This window comes from Equus caballus, chromosome 19 (genome assembly GCF_041296265.1).
Source record: "Equus caballus isolate H_3958 breed thoroughbred chromosome 19, TB-T2T, whole genome shotgun sequence".
Classification (NCBI taxonomy): Eukaryota; Metazoa; Chordata; class Mammalia; order Perissodactyla; family Equidae; genus Equus; species Equus caballus.
Genome location: NC_091702.1, coordinates 43,508,479 through 43,527,272, shown reverse-complemented (window position 1 = coordinate 43,527,272; position 18,794 = coordinate 43,508,479). Strand labels below are relative to the sequence as shown.

Genomic DNA, 18,794 nt, shown 5'->3' with positions numbered 1-18,794 from the left:
GAGGTATTGCAGAGAGGATTGAGAACTTTGTCCCTACCCCTGCCCTAGAAGGCTCCTTGGCGGGGGATGTAGGATGGGGGTGGGCCAGGGACAAGGGGTGGCCAAAGGCATTTGTGGGAGGGAGGCAGGAGGGACCACACCTAGGGACAGGGAGGAGTCAGGAACCAGGGAACTCAGCCAGCTGAGAGGATCAAATTCCTCCTGGGTGAACTCTGAGATAGACTCTAGGAACTTGTGGGCACAGGAGGCCCGAAGAGGGGAAGAGCCAGAAGAGAAGACCCAGCCACTCCACCTATCTGCAGCCTGGATCCTCTGAGAAAAGCCAGCAGGCAACGGGGCAAGTGGGAGCCTCCTCTTTCAGTGCCCCCACCTGCCCTCCCTTCCTTGCTCTTCGGTGCCTGCTGGGAGAGCCAGGGAGGGAGAGAAGACGATGGAGTCAGGCAGGACGCAGATAAAGCTTGACCCCAGGTGAGTGAGAGCGGCAGGCCCTGAGCCAGAAGCCAGCTGCTAAGCAGCGGCCAGCTGCCCCTATCGCTCTGGCCTGTCTCTCCCTCCCTCCCAGGGCCCTCTGGCTCCCAATACACAGAATGAGATGGGACTGATAATGTTCATGATGTCCTCAAAGACACTGTGGGGTTAGGCCAGTGCGTGACCCCAAGAGCCTTGGCTTTGCCCCTCAACTGGAGAAAGATCCCAGAGGTGGGGACTGTGGGGGGCATGCACAGAATGTTGACCAGCTGGGGACCCATCTCTGGTGCTAAGGGTCCCAAGGCTGCTAAGCTCTTTCTCTAGGACCCCGCTGTTTCTCCCTAGCCAGCCCCTGGGCTGCTGCCTCGATGGAAGTAGAGTGAATGGACTGTGGGCTTTTTGGGCACCTCAGCCGGACCTGCCCGTGGCGTGGGTGGCAGCCTGCCTTACACACTAGCCTGGACCAATTCTCCATTCCCTCGAGGCCTTTAGGGGAAATGGACAAGCTCCCTGAACCCAGGAGTATTTGAGGGAGTGTCAAATAACTAGTGTCCCTTCTGGTACCCTCCTCCTTCCCCAAGTCCCCATATTCTGAAGTCAGGCTGACGTCTCTCCAGGTACACGGCAGATCTTCTGGAGATACTGAAAACCAATTACAGCATCCCCTCTGCCTGCTTCTCAATCCCTCCCACTGCAACGCAGCTTCTGAGAGGTAAGTCAGGGACCCTCCCCAGAAGGAACTGAAAGGAGGAAATGAGCATCCCAGTGGGAAGTCAGCACAGCTGAGAGGAGCTGAGAAGAGGTGGTGCTGAGCTGGCCAGCCTGGAGAGCCTGGGAGGATGGCTGTCCCAGAGTCCATCATGGTTTAAAGCCTTGCAGAAGAGCAACTCCTCAAGGAGCCAGTAGGTCAAAAAAGGGGAATGACAACTCAGCCTGGAAGACAAACCTGCATATGGGACCTCCCACAAATCCCAGACTCAAAGCTCATTCAAATTGGGGACACTGGCCTGGAGCATTTTTCAGACCCCAGGGGCATCCAGGGACTCAAGACTGTATCATTCTAGAGGGGTAGTTACTATGAACAGCATTCTTAAAACTTAGTGAACCTGTAAAAGTATTCTGACAGTGTTGGCCCACTAAATCCAGTACTGAATTGCTTTTGAAAGTGAAAGGCAGAGGATGGGACTCAGTTTATTCCCTGGACACCTAAATCATGAATAATCAAATGAACCTAGCATCTTTATAGCAAATGTGTTCATATCTACGTTTTATTTTGTTTTCCTACTGCACGATTAACTACACCTTAGACACTGATAAATAGGAGTCTGTGTCTCTATGGTATCCTTAATGCTTTCCCAGCCTCCTTCCTGATGTTGTCACCTCAAGGAGCAGACGCTTTCTGAATAACAGGATGTGGTCAATGTGCGTTAGGAGGCAGACATAGGCATGGCCTGGGACAGTGTTCAGCCCTGTTTCAGATGCTCTGAACCAGAGCACATGCCAACTGCCAGAGAGTAACCAGAAACACCTTGTAGCTGTTCTGTGGTTTGTGCCAGAGGGCAGCTGCAACCTCCAGCTCCCGGAACCTCTTGTTCAGAGAGTACAGTTGGTGGTACAAGTCTTCCCTTATATCAGTGGTTGTCAACCAGAGGCAATTTTGTCCCCAGGAGACTTCTGGCAATGTCTGGAGGCAGTTTCAGTTGCTACAACAAGAGGGTGCTACTGGCATCTAGTGGGTGGAGGCCAGGGATGCTGCCTGGAAACAAAGGAAAGCCCCCTACAACAAAGAATTTTTTGGGTCAATAGTGCTGAGATTGAGAAACCGTGCCTGACCCTGTGAAAACAGAGCTCACATTGCTTTGCTACAAAGTGTGCAGATAGAGGGATGTTCAAAGTAGGGAGACCATACTGGGTCTGACAGTCGGGTGAGCTGCCTTGCTCCAGGTGCAACTGTCGGTGTTGGTAGCAATTGGAGTGTGGAGAGCAGGCAGTGGGCACTGCTGGAGGGGGGATAGAGAGAATGAGCAGGCAGGTCCCCCAGACACTGAGGAGCTGGATCTAGCAGGATTCAAGGTTATTGGTGGGAAGTAGGGGACAAGTGAGAGGGCTGGGCAGGAAAGGTGGGGCCTGATGAGTGTCAGGCAGAGGCGTTGTACTTTATCCAACAGATGGAAGGAGCTGGTGAGGGCTCTGGGATTGGGAGGGGCTGGATGGTGCATCTGGACCATTAATCAGTAATCAGGGTGGCTTCAGGGAAGAAGCGCTTTGAGAAGCAGGGGTATAAATGCGAGGTTATTGCCCCAGCCCAGCATGAAGGACAAGAGGCTGAGCCAGGGCAATGCCAGGGAAAGGAAGGGAAGGTTGGGGAATATAGGCATTTCAAAGGAAAAGCAGGCAATCTGGTAAATATCTATACAAGGTAAGTGAAAGAAAAAGAGACTCTAATGATGACTAGGGATCTGGGCAATGGTGATAACACTGACAGAAACAAGGAGTCAGGAAGAGGCACCCATTGGAGGATGTGGTGAAACCCCTTCCTTCTTCATTTGTAAACTGTGTTGTTCCTTAAATTAAAAGCTGTTTAAAAAAGAGCTATTCTGGGAGAACTATTGAACCTTTCAATAATCTGTTTTCGAAATGCCTGTGATATGATTGTAATTATAATCCCAACAGGATTTTTTTTAATGATCCAAACATGTATATGGAAGAGTGAAGGGCCAAGAAAAGCCAAGACAATTTTGAAAAAGTGTAAGGAGAGTACCTGCCCTACCAGAGATTAAGGCTTATACTAGGACTATAGTAATTAAAACAATGAGGTACAAACTGTACCTGATGAGCAGACAAATGGAACAAAATCGAGGGCCCAGAATAGACCCCTGCCCATTCGGGGACTGGCTTTATGAAAGGATGCTACACACACCAGGAGGCAAGATGGATTCTCCAGGAAGTGATGCTGGACAATTGCCTGTCCCTATGGCAAATAAATAAACATGAAAATAGCTCCAGAGTAGCTTTAATTCAGATTAAATACCTAAATGTAAAATGTAGGCATTTTTACAAAAGAAAATATAGAAAGATATTTTTATGATTGGGAGTAGATAATAATTTCTCAAAACACAAGACAGCACAAATGATCACGGAAAGATTGACTATATAAAGTAAACAAACTTCTGCACAACTGAAAACACTAAAAACAACATTAAAAGCCAAACCATACATCAGGAAAAGATATTTTCAAGCCTCTAAGCAATGAAGGATGAGTAGGCAGTATAAGAAAAATTACCCAACAAAAACTGGCTAAATTATATGAACAGATGATTCATAGAAGAAGAAATCAAAATGGCCAATACACAAAAAGGTTATCTATTTTGTTAGTAATTAGGGAACTGCGAATTAAACAACAAAATATCATTTATTACTATCTTATAGGGAAAAAAAGGCTGATTTTTCCCAAGTGATGGTGAATTTGAGGCAAACTATGAACTCTCATAGACTGCTGGTGGGAGTAAAAAGTGGTGTAGCCACTTTGGAGGGTGATTAGTTATCTGTAACACTCAAGATTCTCATCTCCTACCCCCCAGCAGTTCGAATCCTACGTGTAGGAATAGAGGAATTCTCCTATACGTGCCAAGGAGACACCTCCATGAATGCTTACTGCATCATTTGTTTGTCATGATGAAAACAACCAAAAATCATGAAAACAATGTTGGGTGGAAAAAGCATTTTGCAGGATGGTGCCATTTATATAAACTTTTTAAAGATGCAAAGCGATATCATATGTTGAATATGTACATATGTTGTAAAAATTAAAACATAAATGGAAAAGATATACACCAGCTTTAGAGTAGTAGTTACCCCTGAGGGGTGAGGTCAGGAAGGGAAAAGGATCTGGGAGACATATACAGGGGCCTTCAGATACATCTGTAATGTTTTATTTTTCTAAAAACAACTTTTGGAGCAAAATTGGCAATTTGGTAACACTCTTTAAAATGGGTTATGGTTATATTTACGTTTGCTCTATTATTTTCTTTTTCAACTTTTTTTTTTTTTTTTGAGGAAGACTAGCCCTGAGATAACATCTGCTGCCAATCCTCCTCTTTTTGCTGAGGGAGACTGGCCCTGAGCTAACATCTGTGCCCATCTTCCTCTACTTTATATGTGGGACGCCTTCCGCAACATGGCTTGACAAGTGGTGTGTAGGTCCGCACCCGGGATCTGAACCAGCAAACCCCGGCCGCTGAAGCAGCACATGTGCACTTAGCTGCTGTGCCACAGGGCCAGCCCTGCTCTATTATTTCCTTTACTTTTGAAATATTTTATAATTTTAAAAATAATTATAAAATAGTTTTTGAAAGGCTGTGATGAAATGTTAGATGTAAAAACAGAATACAAAATTTTACAGTATGATTGAAGTAATGTAACGTGTATGCACTTTAACCAGGATATTTTTTTAAATTACTTTTTTATTGAGGAAATACTTCATACCAGGTGCTGTGCTAAGAGATTTAATAAGAGGATACATAACCTGTCCAAGGTCATAGAACAAGCAGTAAGTGGAATTTTACTTTGAACTCTGGTGTCTCTGATTCCAGAGTCTATGCTCTTAACCTCCGTGGTAACAAATATGCAAAAATGAAAATAATTTTTGGCTAGGAACTAGCTAGGATTATGCCTCATCCCCCTTTTTCAAAATTTTAAGGTTCTGATATTGTTTTCATTATTTAAAAAGTAATCTTAACTATTTCGAGACAGTGGGAAATGTGCTAACTGCTAAAGCTATAATTGTATTCAAAATGGTCAGTGAGACAAGCATTTCCCAAAGTGTGTTCCCTGGCACACTAATCCCAAGGAGTGCTTCGTGAAAAGAGTCCACAGAAAAACAAGCTTTGTAAAAGCTGTATTCTATGACATCCTTTTGGAAATTAATAATATAAATCAGATTAAAAACTTCAGTATGTTCTGAAGGAAAGAAACATGTTTAACTTTGTTTAAGGCATTTCCAAAAATTTTTTGGTGCTAGAACACTGTTGCCCCATAATATCTATTAAGTTTCAGAAAAATAAGGTAGGGGACAATCTTCTAAGAAGACAAATGAGTTTGATGGAGAGCAGTGGTGTCAAACTCTGGATGCTCAGGCACTTCTCTCTCTCACATTCTGCGCTGCGGAAGTGGATAGGGGAGCCTGTAGATACTGCAAGTATGAGAAAGAATAGAGTACCAAAGCCAGCAGTTACAAGAAACTGCAAAAGCCTTTCTGTATTGAACAGTCAGGATATGCCCCATCCCCACCTTCATAAATTTAACCTTTTAGGTTTGCATTTGATTGCTTCTATCACTCCACACTCTCTCCCATGTCTGTGAGAATACACACCAAGAGTGAGCATGTGTAACAGTTAAGATTATGGGCTTTTCATCAGGACCCCTGGCTTTAAACCCCAGCTCCTTCACTTCCAGGCTGTGTGACCATGGACACGGTGCTTAACAATCTATGCCTAGTTTCCTGAAAAACCCTATAAAATGGAGATGACAATAGCAATCCTCATGCGGTTATTTTCATTCAATAGTCACAGGCAGTTACTGTTCCAGGCAATTGGAGGTAGAACAGAGAAAAAGCCTGACAAATCCCTGCTTTTGTGGAGCTTACGCTACATGGGGAGAGAGATAAGAAGCAAGTTAGTAAATACATAAATCATCTCACTGCGGAAGGTGGAGTGGGGGGGAGGGCAACATCACACAGGGCCCTCGGGGAGGCTAGCTGAGCAGGGGCATGTAAACAGAGAGCTCAGTGACGAGAAGGAGCCAGCCACATGGAGCTCAGGGAGAAAAGCTGAACAGGCAGAAGCCAAGTGTAAAGTCCTGGAGGTGGGAACAGCTCACGTGGTTGCTGGGAGTCTGAAAGAGTGGTAGGGATAATCCTAAACCTCTGTAACCAGAGAAGAGCTGAGCTGCCTTGAGCATGATCGGGTTTGGAGAACACAGGGTGCGGGAGAGGAGGAATCAGTAGAAGAGAGCTGAGGTCAGAGGCCGCAGGAGGACTGCGGTTCTGGGAGGCAAGGGGAGGGAGATTTTCAAGGAGGAGAGAGCAGTGAAGGACTGTGACGACTGGGAGTCTTGGCTTTGACGGCTTGCGAAAGTGTAGCTTCCGCTCTCAGCTCTCAATGAGCTGATGAGCGCAAGAGTCAAGGGGGCGGGGTCTGGGGAGGGGGGTGGTGCGGCGGGCTGGGTTGGGCAAGGAGAAGCTTCCAGCAGTGTCTCCCCCTCCTAACAATGGACATTGGTTTTAGAAATCTACTGAATTAATTTTGGTTTACACCTATTTGGACTTCTATCTTTCGTCCGTATTCTTTTAAAACTAAACATTTCTATTGTAAAAATAATTCAGGTTCAGTAAAGTAAATATGAAAATACAGAAAAGTAAAAAGAGGAAAAGTCGTATGTAGTCCTACCGCTCAGAGACAGGCACCGCAAATATCACAGTGTAATTTTCTTTTTCTATGCTTTTATTTAACATTAGTAGAAATCATACCCTACCTACAATTTTACTCCATATTTTTACAAGCATGACATCATATAAATTTTTTCACATTATTATATATTTGGCAAAATGTGTCCTTTTAAAAAAACATATTTTTTGTTATAAAATACATGTTCATTATAGAATAATTGTAAAAGATAGAAAAAAGTAAGAGGAAAAGACAGAAAAGACAAAACCACCCACAGTCCCATCATCTAAAACAGCATTGCTAATTTTGTTTACTGTTTCTAGTCATTTTTCTATGCAATGATTTTTTAATGTTTTTATTTTATCAAAGTAATACATGAACTTGGTTAAAAATTCAAATAGTACCAAAGGGCTACTAATGAAAATCAACAATCCCCTGCTGTCTCCTTTCCCATTTCTAATCTTCCTCCTTCTTTTAGCTGATGATTCTTCTGATAGTTACTTTCAAATCACCAATATGTGCACACCATTATCTCCTGGGGTATCAATTTTGGACATCATCTGTGGTACCTCTGTGATACATGAGGATTTATCTCACTTGCGCCAATCTCCTTCCATTCTCTCTATGTAATTATGTCAATATTTTTAGTTATTTTTTATAGTTATACACTATAGCTATAGTCTATTTCTAATTCTGCCGACTATGGACAGTTTTTCGTGACTTTCCATTTTGTAAGATAGAGATATTAGTGCCCTACTCTTTCCTTCAACTCTTTTTTACCTTTCTCTCCCCAATCAAATCCTTTAAACATGGCTATAATTTTACTGTGCTAGTTTTGCATTCTGCTTTGTTTACATAAGCAGTTTTTTTAAGGTATACATTACATACAGTAAAGGGTAATGATCTTAAGTATATAGTTTGATGAATTTTTATCTATATGTACGTCTGTGAAACGACCACCCAGATCAAGAAATAGAACATTTCCAGCATGCAGTAGAGTCTGTCATACTCCCTCCAGTTAACATTCCTCCAAAGACCACAACTCTAACCTCTGTCACCTCTGTAGATCAGTTTTCCCTGTTCTTCAACTCATATAAACAAAATCAAACAGTATGTACTCTTGTGTCTGGCTTCCTTCACTCATCATTATGTTTTTAAGATTAATCCATGTTGTTGCATGTATCAATAGTTCATTCTTTTTTATTGCTGCATGATATTCCATTGTGGGAATATATTACAATTTATTTATCTATATTCTTGTTGAATAACATGTGGGCTGTTTCCAGATTGGGCTATTATGAATAATGCTGCTATGAACATTATTTCAGTGTTTATAAGCACTCATTTCTTATTGAATATGTATCCAGGAGTGAAATTTCTGTGTCATAGTGTAGGTGTTGTTTAGCTTTTTTTTTAATAAATTTATTTTATTCTACTTATTTTTTTTAAGGAAGATCAGCCCTGAGCCAACATCTGCTGCCAATCCTCCTCTTTTTGCTGAGGAAGACTGGCCCGGAGCTAACATCCATGCCCATCTCCCTCTACTTTATATGTGGGACTCCTGCCACAGCATGGCTTGATGAGCGGTGCCGTGTCCGCACCCGGGATCCGAACATGGCAAACCCCGGGCCGCCGAAGCGGAACGTGCGAACTTAACTGCTGCGCCGCCGGGCTGGCCTCATATGTTTAGCTTTAATAGATACTACTAAACTGTTTTCCAAAGTGGTTGTTGATCCTGCCAACAGCAATGTATGAGAGTTCCAGTTGTTCCTCATGTTCACTAGCAGTTGGAATCGTCAGTCCTTTCAGTTTTGGCTTTTTTGGGGAGTACGTAGTGACATCTCACGTTTGTGTTTCCCTGATGACTTCTCTAAGCTTGTCTTTTCATTCTCTTAATGGTTTCTTTTGACAAATGTAAATTCTTAATTTTAAGGAAGTCCAATTTATCAATTTTTTTGTTTAAGATTAGTGCTTTTGTGTCCTATTTTAAAAGAACTTGCCTGTCTCAAAGTCCAGAAGATACACTTCTCTGTTTTCTTCTAAAAACTTTATTGTGTTGACTTTCACATTTAGGTGTTTCTGTGTGATGTGAGGGAGGGGGTCCATGTTCTTTTTTTATCCCTGGAAAGATATCCAATTAACCCATGCATCCTTTCTTGAAAAAACATTCTTTTCCCCTGGATTGGAGTGGAGCTTTTGTCATAAATCAGATGACTGTATACGTGTGGGTCTGTTAATGTTTTTTTTTATTGAGTGCTAATAAGTTTTGAAAAAATATTTTTACATATTCTTTGCAAAGACTTTTTATTGGCGTCCACAAATTTTTCACACCTGCGTAAAAACTACCTGTTGGGTAGTTTACTTAATAATTCCAATTTTGTTGGATATTTAAGTTGTTTTTTAATTTAGGGCTGTTAGTCAATAATATTATAAACATTATCTTTTAATAGAACAAAAATAATATATCATTGTTATTTTGCTCTTCCTGACTACTAGGCAGGTTGACTATTTTCCCACATGTCCTGAACGGTGTTAATATAATTTTCCCATTTATTTGCAAGAGCATCCTGTTTTTGTTATCAATTTTCCTTATGTAATAAATATCTTAAACTTGAGTACACTTTTATTAAAAATGCTTTCCTCCAGTCTGTTTGCTGCCTTTTTTTTTTTTAACATTCAGAAGTTTTAAACTCTGTATATCAAATTTGACCATCATTCTCTTTGTGATTTCTTGGATTGCTCCTAAGCTTAGGAAGGTTTTCCCTCCTCAAAGCTTTGATAAATACAATTCTCTTTTTTTATCTCTCAATTTTTTGCTTGATTTTTAAAGACATCTCTTTAATCTATCTGGAATTATTTTGATATATGGCAGGCTTTATGTGTATCCCCATGACTGTTTTAAATACACATTTTTGTTGTATAATGGTAAAATTGTGTAAAAAAGTCCTTTGTGATGTTTATCTTTTCAAAGTTTCAAGGAAGAAAAGGTAAAGTCTCTTTTTAAGAAAGGACTGCAACCAGTTTTTTAATGTTTAAAACTTGCAGAGCCTACTGGAGTGGTGTCTGGAGAGGTAATTGAGAAAGAGGCAACAGAGCTAACAGTAACAGGATGCCAGGCCAGAAATTTAGTCCCCCAGAGGGCTGTATCCTAACTAAGTAGAGGTGGGTGGAGGAAGGGATGGGTAGGAGGAAAAAATAGCACAATCCTGTCGTTTTGGCCTGTGATAGGAAGAAAAAATTTACCACTGACTTCAAAAGTCCAGCTTGGGGGGCCAGCCCGGTGGCGCAGTGGTTAAGCTTGGGCACTCTGCTTTGGCGGCCTGGGGTTCACAGGTTTGAATCCCAGGCATGGACCTATGCACTGCTTATCAAGCCATGCTGTGGCAGGTGTCCCACATATAAAGTAGAGGAAGATGGGCATACATATCAGCTCAAGGGCTGTCTTCCTCAGCAAAAAGAGGAGGATTGGCAGCAGGTGTTAGCTCAGGGCTAATCTTCCTCAAAGAAATAAAAAATAAAAAAATTTAAAAATCCAGCTTGGGAGCTGGATTCCAAGGTCCACCTTCCACCAAGGGCAGGTCCTCTGTATTGGTCATTAGACCATAACTGTGGTCAGAGGTAAAGGGCTCCCTTTGGATAAAGCAAAGAAAGAGAAAAATGTGTGCCCCAAAATAAGAACAACCAGGATGAAGGTGACATTTTTTGACAGAGTCACCTTTGTCCTGGATGCTTCTTGTGAAGCCACCAGAGCCAAATGACAATTCAAGTCTTTAGTGGGTATTGTCTCCTTCCTCCCTGTTTTCGTTTCAGTGGTACTATCTCTGATTGAGCTGCCTTCAGCCACCAAAATATAGGGCAGACTAGCCAACACCTTCCTCATACTTTACTCCCAATACAGTAGGACAGTGGACTCGGCTCTCACAGTCTTCTCCCTCTTCCACTCATCTAGCCAGTCAGGAGGTGGAAAGAAGAGAGTCTGCCAACTAGGGAAGAGACTTAGATAAATTAGGGTCCAGGCTTAGTCACGAAGGACACAGAACCATTTGTTTAATTGTTGCATTGATGAATAACATGTTCAGAAACACATATTGTGACCATATTAATTTTTTCCTGTTAGCAATGATAAGCCCCCAGGAGCTTCACTGGTATTTGTTAAAATGTTTGTTATCCTCTGACCATTATCAGGTGAGACTGTTAAATATGCAGATTATTGGGCCCATCCCAGATCTATTGAAGCCTGCTCTCTGAGGGTAGGGCCTAGACAGCTACTTTTTAATAATTCCTCAACTGATTGCAATAAACACTAAATAGAGCTACCGAACAACATTTAAGTGTGAGGCCAACATGGGAAGAATGTCTTCGGGGTCTTTACTTGTATCCATTTCACTTTTGTTAAAATTCCTTCCTAATGTCCCAGTTTCGTGACATAATTTTTGAAATAAAATTTAAACAGCTCTTAAGTATCCCATTAATTACATTCTGCTTCAATTATAATGGTAAATGGTCCATGTCTGCTAGCATGACATCTGGCACTGGAGGTAGAAAAGTGAATAGAGGGGCCAGCCCAGTGGCGCAGCGGTTAAGTTCACACGTTCCGCTTCTTGGTGGCCTGGGGTTCACAGGTTTGGATGCCGGGTGCGGACATGGCACCGCTTGGCACGCCATACTGTGATAGGCGTCCCATGTATAAAGTAGAGGAAGATGGGCACAGATGATAGCTCAGGGCCAGGCTTGCTCAGCAAAAAGAGGAGGACTGGCAGTAGTTAGCTCAGGGCTAATCTTCCTCAAAAAAAAAGAAAAAAAGAAAAGTGAATAGGTCCTGCCGACTGCCTAATTCAAAATTTTTGGTAACTATGTAAAAACTTTTTTGGTGTCTATACTCTGGTTCAGGTAAGCCTTACCATACCTGGAATTATCTGGTCTATCTTCCATCCATGCAGAAGAATGACTATTTCTTACTCACATGTTCGATACCCTCTAAGAAAAAGCCATTCTTCTGCATGGATGGGAGCCTAGACCAGATAATTATACATATGGTCAAGTAATTTAGACCCAAGTGAGGAAACCAACATCTTCTGCCTCTCAGTCCTGGTCTTCAGCTCACTGGAGTCTGCCCTCTCTTTCCACTCTAGCATTGGGTCCTTTGCAAATTGCCCTCACAGTCATCTTGACCTTGCTTGCCCTGGGCTCGATTGCCATCTTCCTGGAGGATGCTGTCTACTTGTACAAGAACACCCGTTGTCCCATCAAGAGGAGAACTCTGCTCTGGAGCAGTTCTGCACCCACGGTGAGGGCCCTGTACTTGTCCTTTGGGAGAGACTGGGGAGGAGGCAGGGACCATTTTGATAATTCCTCTAAACTCAACAATTCAAGGCAGCAAAGGGTTGCTGCCTTCTCCACCTTAGGGTGAGGACTGTAATCTGATCTCCGTTTGCAATCAGGACTCCATGCTTGGAAGGCCAACAGGCAGTGGGATGGAGTGTTTGGATTCTTAGGCCCACAGAGCCAGCTGGAGAAAGTGCTCAGCCCACCAGCGGCCCCACTCACTACTCCCTTGCCACAGTACTGCTGTTAAAAGCAAGCTTCCTGTACAGACAAGTAGTGCCTCCTCAGAGTGTAGGAGGGAAAGAATATTTTTCCAACAGTCATACTCAGCTCTACTCTTACGTTGTAGGCCTTTTTAACTCATTCCCACAGCCATTAGGGAGGCCTTTGGCTTGCTCCTAGGCCATAAATTGGACTTCTGTTTCTTTGTGGTGAGCTCTGTGTGTCTGTTTGGTGTGGAGAGTAGAGCCCTTGAGGTCCTCTCCTGCCAGATGAAATCTGCCTGGGCCATTGCAAGTCATCAGAGATGCTCTAATAACGTGGGATGTTGAAAAGTAAGGGTTGGATCTTGATCCATTTATTCCTAAAGATGAACTTACCTACTCCTACCCCAGGCATATAAGATAAGATAGTCTTCAAAAGAGCCCCTGTCTCAAGGTGACTTGCTGTCTCTAACCCTAGACCTAGAAGAAACTGACAGCCGAATTAAAAAAAAATTTTTTTAGTTAGTTGATTTAATTAGTTATTTTTCCAGCTGGACCCTTTTAATAATGGTGCCTCAAATGTTTAGGTTTTGCTTCCTTGGGCGCTTGCCACAAAAGGCCCAGAGGGTAAGCGCAAAGTCTCCTTCCTTGCTCTAACTGGCTTCTTGCTCCTTTCCAAGCAGGTAGTGTCTGTGTTCTGCTGCTTTGGTCTCTGGATCCCTCGTTCCCTCACACTAGTGGAAATGGCCATAATCTCGTGAGTGTCCTGCCCCATCCCTAGCTCTGAGCTGGGTCTACTTCTGGCATTCCCTTCTGCTCACCCATTCACCCAGGACTCCAGAATCTGTGTCTTCTTTTCTTTCATCCCTCTTCCTTTCCATAAATCCCTACAAACCAATTAATTGATCCCGAATCTAGCCCTTTCCAACTTGTGCTAATCCAGGTCTCTTGAACTTCTGGTTCTGTTCATCCTCAGTCACCATTTCATTCCCACAGCCGGAAATTCCCCTTTCCAGACCCCTGGAACCTGTCCTCTTTCTCACTCCTCTTGGGTCACACATTTAGAATGCCTGCTCCCTACCGTGTGATCCCCTGAGTAAACCCCACTCCTTCCTGCTCCCTTTTCAATCTGTCTTTCTTTGGCAGCAAAAGGTGTCCCCTCAGCTGGCTGCTGCCTCCCCTCTGTGCACTCCAGGCCCATCTCTCCCCCTGCCCCTGCTCCAGGTTTTACTCTGTGTGCTTTTATCTGCTGATGATGGCCATGGTGGAAGGCTTTGGGGGGAAGGAGGCAGTAATGAGGACACTGAAGGACACCCCAATGATGATCCACACAGGCCCCTGCTGCTGCTGCTGCCCCTGTTGCCCCAAAATCATGCTCACCAGGTAAGGCGGGAGGGAGAGGCATGCTTGAGGAACAGGTTAGCCTCTTCCTGCACTCTCCCAAGAGCCTCTGCTGGCCCTCTCGGCCCTGCTTCAAACCTCTTGGGATTAGCCTTGTATAGAACAAAGCCAATGATGAAAGGGTGGGCAGCCCACACCAGGACCCACATATTAGGCACTCACCCAAGGGTAGGGGAAGCAGAAGAAGGAGAACTCCAAAATTCCCATCACTTAAGCTCACTGCCCCCTACAAACTTTAGTCACACAGAGCAAACTGGGCCTTGGGCTATTTACTTGCCCCTTTTGCCCATTTTGTTTAGTGAGGTTGGGTCAACACTCTGATAGTTCTTGCTCAGAAGGCAGCATTCTGGTCTGGAGGCGAGTGGGAGATAAGAAAGAGGGTTCCTAATGCTCTCAACATTCTTGCTTCTTCCTATGTCCTCATCCATTTAACCGTTTGGGTGTCTGTGATGGCAGCCAAACTTCAGCCCTGGAGGCCAGTGAGGAAACTGAGAGGTCTTCTTGGGATGGGTAATTTATTGGTTCATGTTCCTAACCCTCTTCTCCTTCAGGAAAAAGCTTCAGCTGCTGATGTTGGGCCCATTCCAGTATGCCTTCTTCAGGATAACAACGGGCCTGGCGGGCCTGTTTCTCATCCCTGATGGCATCTATGACCCAGCAGACGTAAGCCAGGAGTAAGGGGTAGCAAAGTCCAAGACTCATTTCATACCTCTGAGCTCTAGAAGGAATAGCTAGAGCCAACATCCCCTGATACAGGGCTCCAGGGGTAGGGTGGCCCCAGGGACAGGGTGGTTGCAGAAAAGTAGAGACTCTGGTGGGAGAGGAGACTGGAATACGCCAAGGCTTTGGGGCTCTTTTATTACCTTTCGCACCAGGGGAGAGGAGAAATAAAAGGAGAAGAAAAGGGCTTGCTTCCATCACTGACTACTTTCTGGTCTGGCACCAGATTTCTGAGAAGAGCACAGCTCTATGGATCAACACTCTCCTTGGGGTGTCCACCCTGTTGGCTCTCTGGTCCCTGGGCATCATTTTCCGTCAAGCAAGGCTGCACCTGGGTGAGCAGAACATAGGAGCCAAATTTGCTCTGTTCCAGGTAACTATACCCTGGGAGAGAAAAGATGGTTAATAATAGAGCTGCAAATAATTGGGGTTAGGAGGTGAGACTAATAAAGGCTAAAAGTGAGTCTGGGAATCTTCTTAAGCCTTAAGCCTCCTGTGAGATTTTGAAAATGATCCCTGTCACTTCCCAGTTTTTTCTTTTCTGTGCTGTAATACTTTCCTAGGGCTGCTGTAACAAAATACCACAAACTGCGTGGCTTAAAACAACAGAAATTTATTGTCTCACAGTTCTGGAGGCTAGAAGACAAAATCAAGGTGTCATCTGGGCCATGCTCCCTCTGAAACCTTAGGGGAGAATCCTTCCTCACTTCTTCTTAGCTTCTGGTGGTTTCCAGCAATCCTTGGCATTCCTTGGTTTGCAGCTGCATCATTCCGATTTCTGCCTCCATCGTCACACGGCCTTCTCCCCTCAAGTGTCTGTGTCTTATGTCTCTTTTCCCCTTCTTATAAGGATAACGGTCATAGTGGAATAAGGACCCACCCTACTCCAGTATGACCTCATCTTAACTGATTACATCTAATTAGTTAACCGAAACAATGATGCTTTTTTGAAATAAGGTCACATTCTGAGCTACTGGGGGTTAGGACTTCAACATATCTGTTTGGGGGACACAACTCAACCCATAACATGTGTATTATCAAACCTTAAATTGTTCTATATTAGCTTTTTTTTTCTTTTATACCCATTACTTCTTAAAACCTTATAATCCATCACCACCAACAGTATCACAGCTACAACTATGAACTACCATGTGCTAGGAACTTTTCATACGTTACACTTAAATTTTCACAATAATCTTACGAGTCATTATTATTTCTATTTTACAAATGAGGAAACTGAGACCCAGAGATGTTATGGGACTTGCTCAAAGGCACATAGGGATGGAGCTAGAAATCTGTTAGAGCTAAACTCCCAAACCCACATTCCTTCTTATCACACTGCCTCTTCCTCTTCACGCCTTGTCTGAAAGTTCTCTCAAGGGCACGTTTGTTCACTTTTTACACATTTCATTCTCTAAGCCCAAAGATAATTTTTCCACCAAATGCAATGACATCTAGCCCAATCTAGTTTTCCTTCTCTCTTCATTCTGTCTGTCTCTGTGATGGGCCTGTCTCCTGCTCCCAAGGCGTAGTGACCACTTTATAGTTAACAGAGTGATTTCACATAAATTCTCATTTCATCTAAGCAGATGCCTCTGAAACGTGAATCTCCAGGCACATAGCAGGTAGAACTGAAGGGGCAATGGGAAGACAGAAGAGAGAAAAGCCTGAAATTGAGTCAGAGACTGAAGGGCAGAAAGGATCTGGGCACCAGAAGCACTTAGGGTGAGGCCACAGCTAAAAGCCCTGTGACTGCCCCATGATTACTGTGGGGAAGCCTGGACAAGCCATGTCTGCCTAGAAGAGGCTGATGCTTCAGGAAAGTATACTCAGGGAGGGCAAGTACTAAGACAAATGGTGCTGCTCCTGGGGCCTCTGGACAGGGATTTTCTTCTTCTTCTTCTTCTTTTTTTTATTGTGGTATAATATACATAGCATAAAATTTACCACTTTAACCATTTTCAAGCGTACAGTTCAGTGGCATTAAGTGCATTCATCCATCACCACCATACATCGCCAGAGCTTTTTCATCTTTCACACAGAAACTCTGTACCCATTAAACACTAATTCCTCTTTTCCACCTCCCCCTAGCCCCTGGCATGGCAGAGGTTTTTCAAAGTGCACTTTAATGGTTCACTGTCCATCATTCTAGGAGTAGGGATCTCAGGTCCTTGAGCTAGACGGAATGACTCTTCTCTAATTATCCACCCTTTTCATCCATCAAGTGCTCATTAGTAGCCATAGCTGAGATAGGGAAATAAACACAAACCCCCAATCAGTTCCTGTTGTTTCTTATCAGGAACTCTCAAAAAAATATTGGGTAGGGGGCTGGCTCAGTGGCGTAGTGTTTAAGTTCAGGCATTCCACTGCAGCAGCGCAGGGTTCGCAGGTTCAGATCCCAAGTGCGGACCTAGCACCGCTCATCAAGCCAGGCTGTGGCGGCATTCCACATAAAATAGAGAAAGATTGGCACAGATGTTAGCTCAGTGACAATCTTCCTCAAGCAAAAAGAGGAAGACTGGCAGCAGATGTTAGCTCAGGGCCAGTCTTCCTCACACATACACACACAAAATATTGGGTAGAAGACGAGATTACAATTTGCCTAAAGGTTAAAAGTCCACTAAATTTTAATCAAGTGTGAGTCTCAGCCCTCTGTAACCACACTGATCTAAAGGTCAGCCAAATGTACAGTGGAAGGACAAGCACAGCAGCAGGCCAGCCGGCCTCAGAGCCATGGATGCTGGGCCCACCCTGCCCTCGCTTCTCTTTTCTGTTTTACAGGCACTCCTCATCCTGACTGCCCTGCAGCCAGCCATCTTCTCAGTCTTGGCCAATGGCGGGCAGATTGCTTGTTCACCTCCTTTTTCCTCTAAGATCAGGTCTCAAGGTGAGCACAGAGGGGATCCTATCCCATTCCAGGATAAGTAAGAGGGGGAGGGTCAGGGAAGAGAGGACCTTAGAACAGAGGTTGGGCCAGCCTGGTTTCTGCTCAGAACACTCAGAAAGGGATCTCCAAGAAATCCCAGCAGAGGCTTTAAGGAGACTATGACTTCTCCAATCACAGAGAAGAGAGCTGCAGTCCCATAGCTTGAGGCCAGTCCTTAGCTCCTGGGAGAAGAATGGGGATAGTTGGGAAGCAGAAGGTCATGCTGATAAAAAAAAAAAAAAAAAAAAAAAAAAAAGAGGTTTAATGCTAGCCTTAGATTGCAGAAGGTAAAGAGCCAAGTTCTGTTTCTGGCTCTACCATTAACTTGTTATGTTAGTTACGACAGCTTAGTATCTGTAGGTCCTGGTTTGAGGACAAATTGGAGAAAGTGTTGCTCAACTCATGTGTAAGGGCTGCTGGTGGGATACCACCTCTATAATTTAGCATAACGTACGTTATATTTCACCCTATGCTGCAGTGATGAATTGCCATCTCCTCATACTGGAGACTTTTCTGATAACTGTGCTGACACGAATGTACTACCGAAGGAAAGACGACAAGGTTGGATATGAACCTTTCCCTTCTCCAGACCTGGATATGAGCCTCGAAGCCTGAGACAGATGGCTTGGACAATGAAAGAGACACTTTACTCATTAGATGAACACAAGATTTCTTCACTGTCCCTCAACCTTGACCAAACAGGGAAGGATTCCATTGTCAGCACAAAATGGCAGATTACCTTTGACTATAGAGATGAAGATGAATTATGCAATAGGATGAAATTCTGTTGGATCTTGCCTGGGAAAGGTATTTCAAGTTTTATAATAAAAAAACAGGATGGGTTTGAAGCTCTATAACTGGGTACACTGCCTCTGTGGGTGCCATTATTAGCCCTTAAAGCTTGTATACTGAAAGGTCACTCTGAGCTTTCCCAAAGAAAATGAAAGGGGGAAGAGTATATGGTAGTTTGTCTGGTATAAGAACTGGAGTAGAATTCAGCCAGGCAAAACAGTACAAGCCCCAAGTCTCAAAGAAAGCAGGCTTCTGAAGAACAGATGGAAGGTGCTCTTTCCCTTACTGATATGTCATTAGGGCACTGATGACACTAGACCTGGGAGATCTGGATCAGCCTCCATTTTGGGGACAATGGCTTTTTGAGTCTTCTATGCCAAGCTGCAAAAGGAATCCCCCAATAATATGGTCATGGAGCTTGATTTTGAGGAGACAAATTAGGACGCAAAAGCAAAGGAACTGAGAGTACAGGTAAAAGCCCAAACACAAAACATAGCACCATGGATAGCAGGCCAA

General features: G+C 43.8%; 2 protein-coding genes across 5 annotated transcripts in view; one reads left to right on the top strand and one right to left on the bottom strand.

Moving 5' to 3' along the window:
• PCYT1A (phosphate cytidylyltransferase 1A, choline) overlaps positions 1-18,794 on the bottom strand; it is an 87,816-nt gene that overhangs the window by 27,947 nt on the left and 41,075 nt on the right. Inside the window, exon 9 of one of the 4 annotated variants that reach the window (XM_070243532.1) lies at positions 15,158-17,709. The exons of 2 other annotated variants lie outside the window; for them this stretch is intronic. In XM_070243532.1, coding sequence (XP_070099633.1) covers positions 17,662-17,709 — 48 coding nt within the window. In that variant the 3' untranslated portion in view covers positions 15,158-17,661. Of the gene's footprint in view, positions 1-15,157; positions 17,710-18,794 lie in introns of those variants that run through there. One more of the 4 variants, XM_023623566.2, reaches the window with a different exon arrangement.
• SLC51A (solute carrier family 51 member A) lies at positions 198-18,349 on the top strand. Its single transcript, XM_001501302.5, has 9 exons — positions 198-468; positions 1,086-1,180; positions 12,044-12,198; positions 13,123-13,196; positions 13,664-13,822; positions 14,392-14,503; positions 14,787-14,933; positions 17,342-17,447; positions 17,965-18,349. Exons 1-9 carry the CDS (start codon positions 431-433, stop codon positions 18,099-18,101), a joined length of 1,023 nt encoding a protein of 340 aa, XP_001501352.2. The 5' UTR covers positions 198-430; the 3' UTR covers positions 18,102-18,349.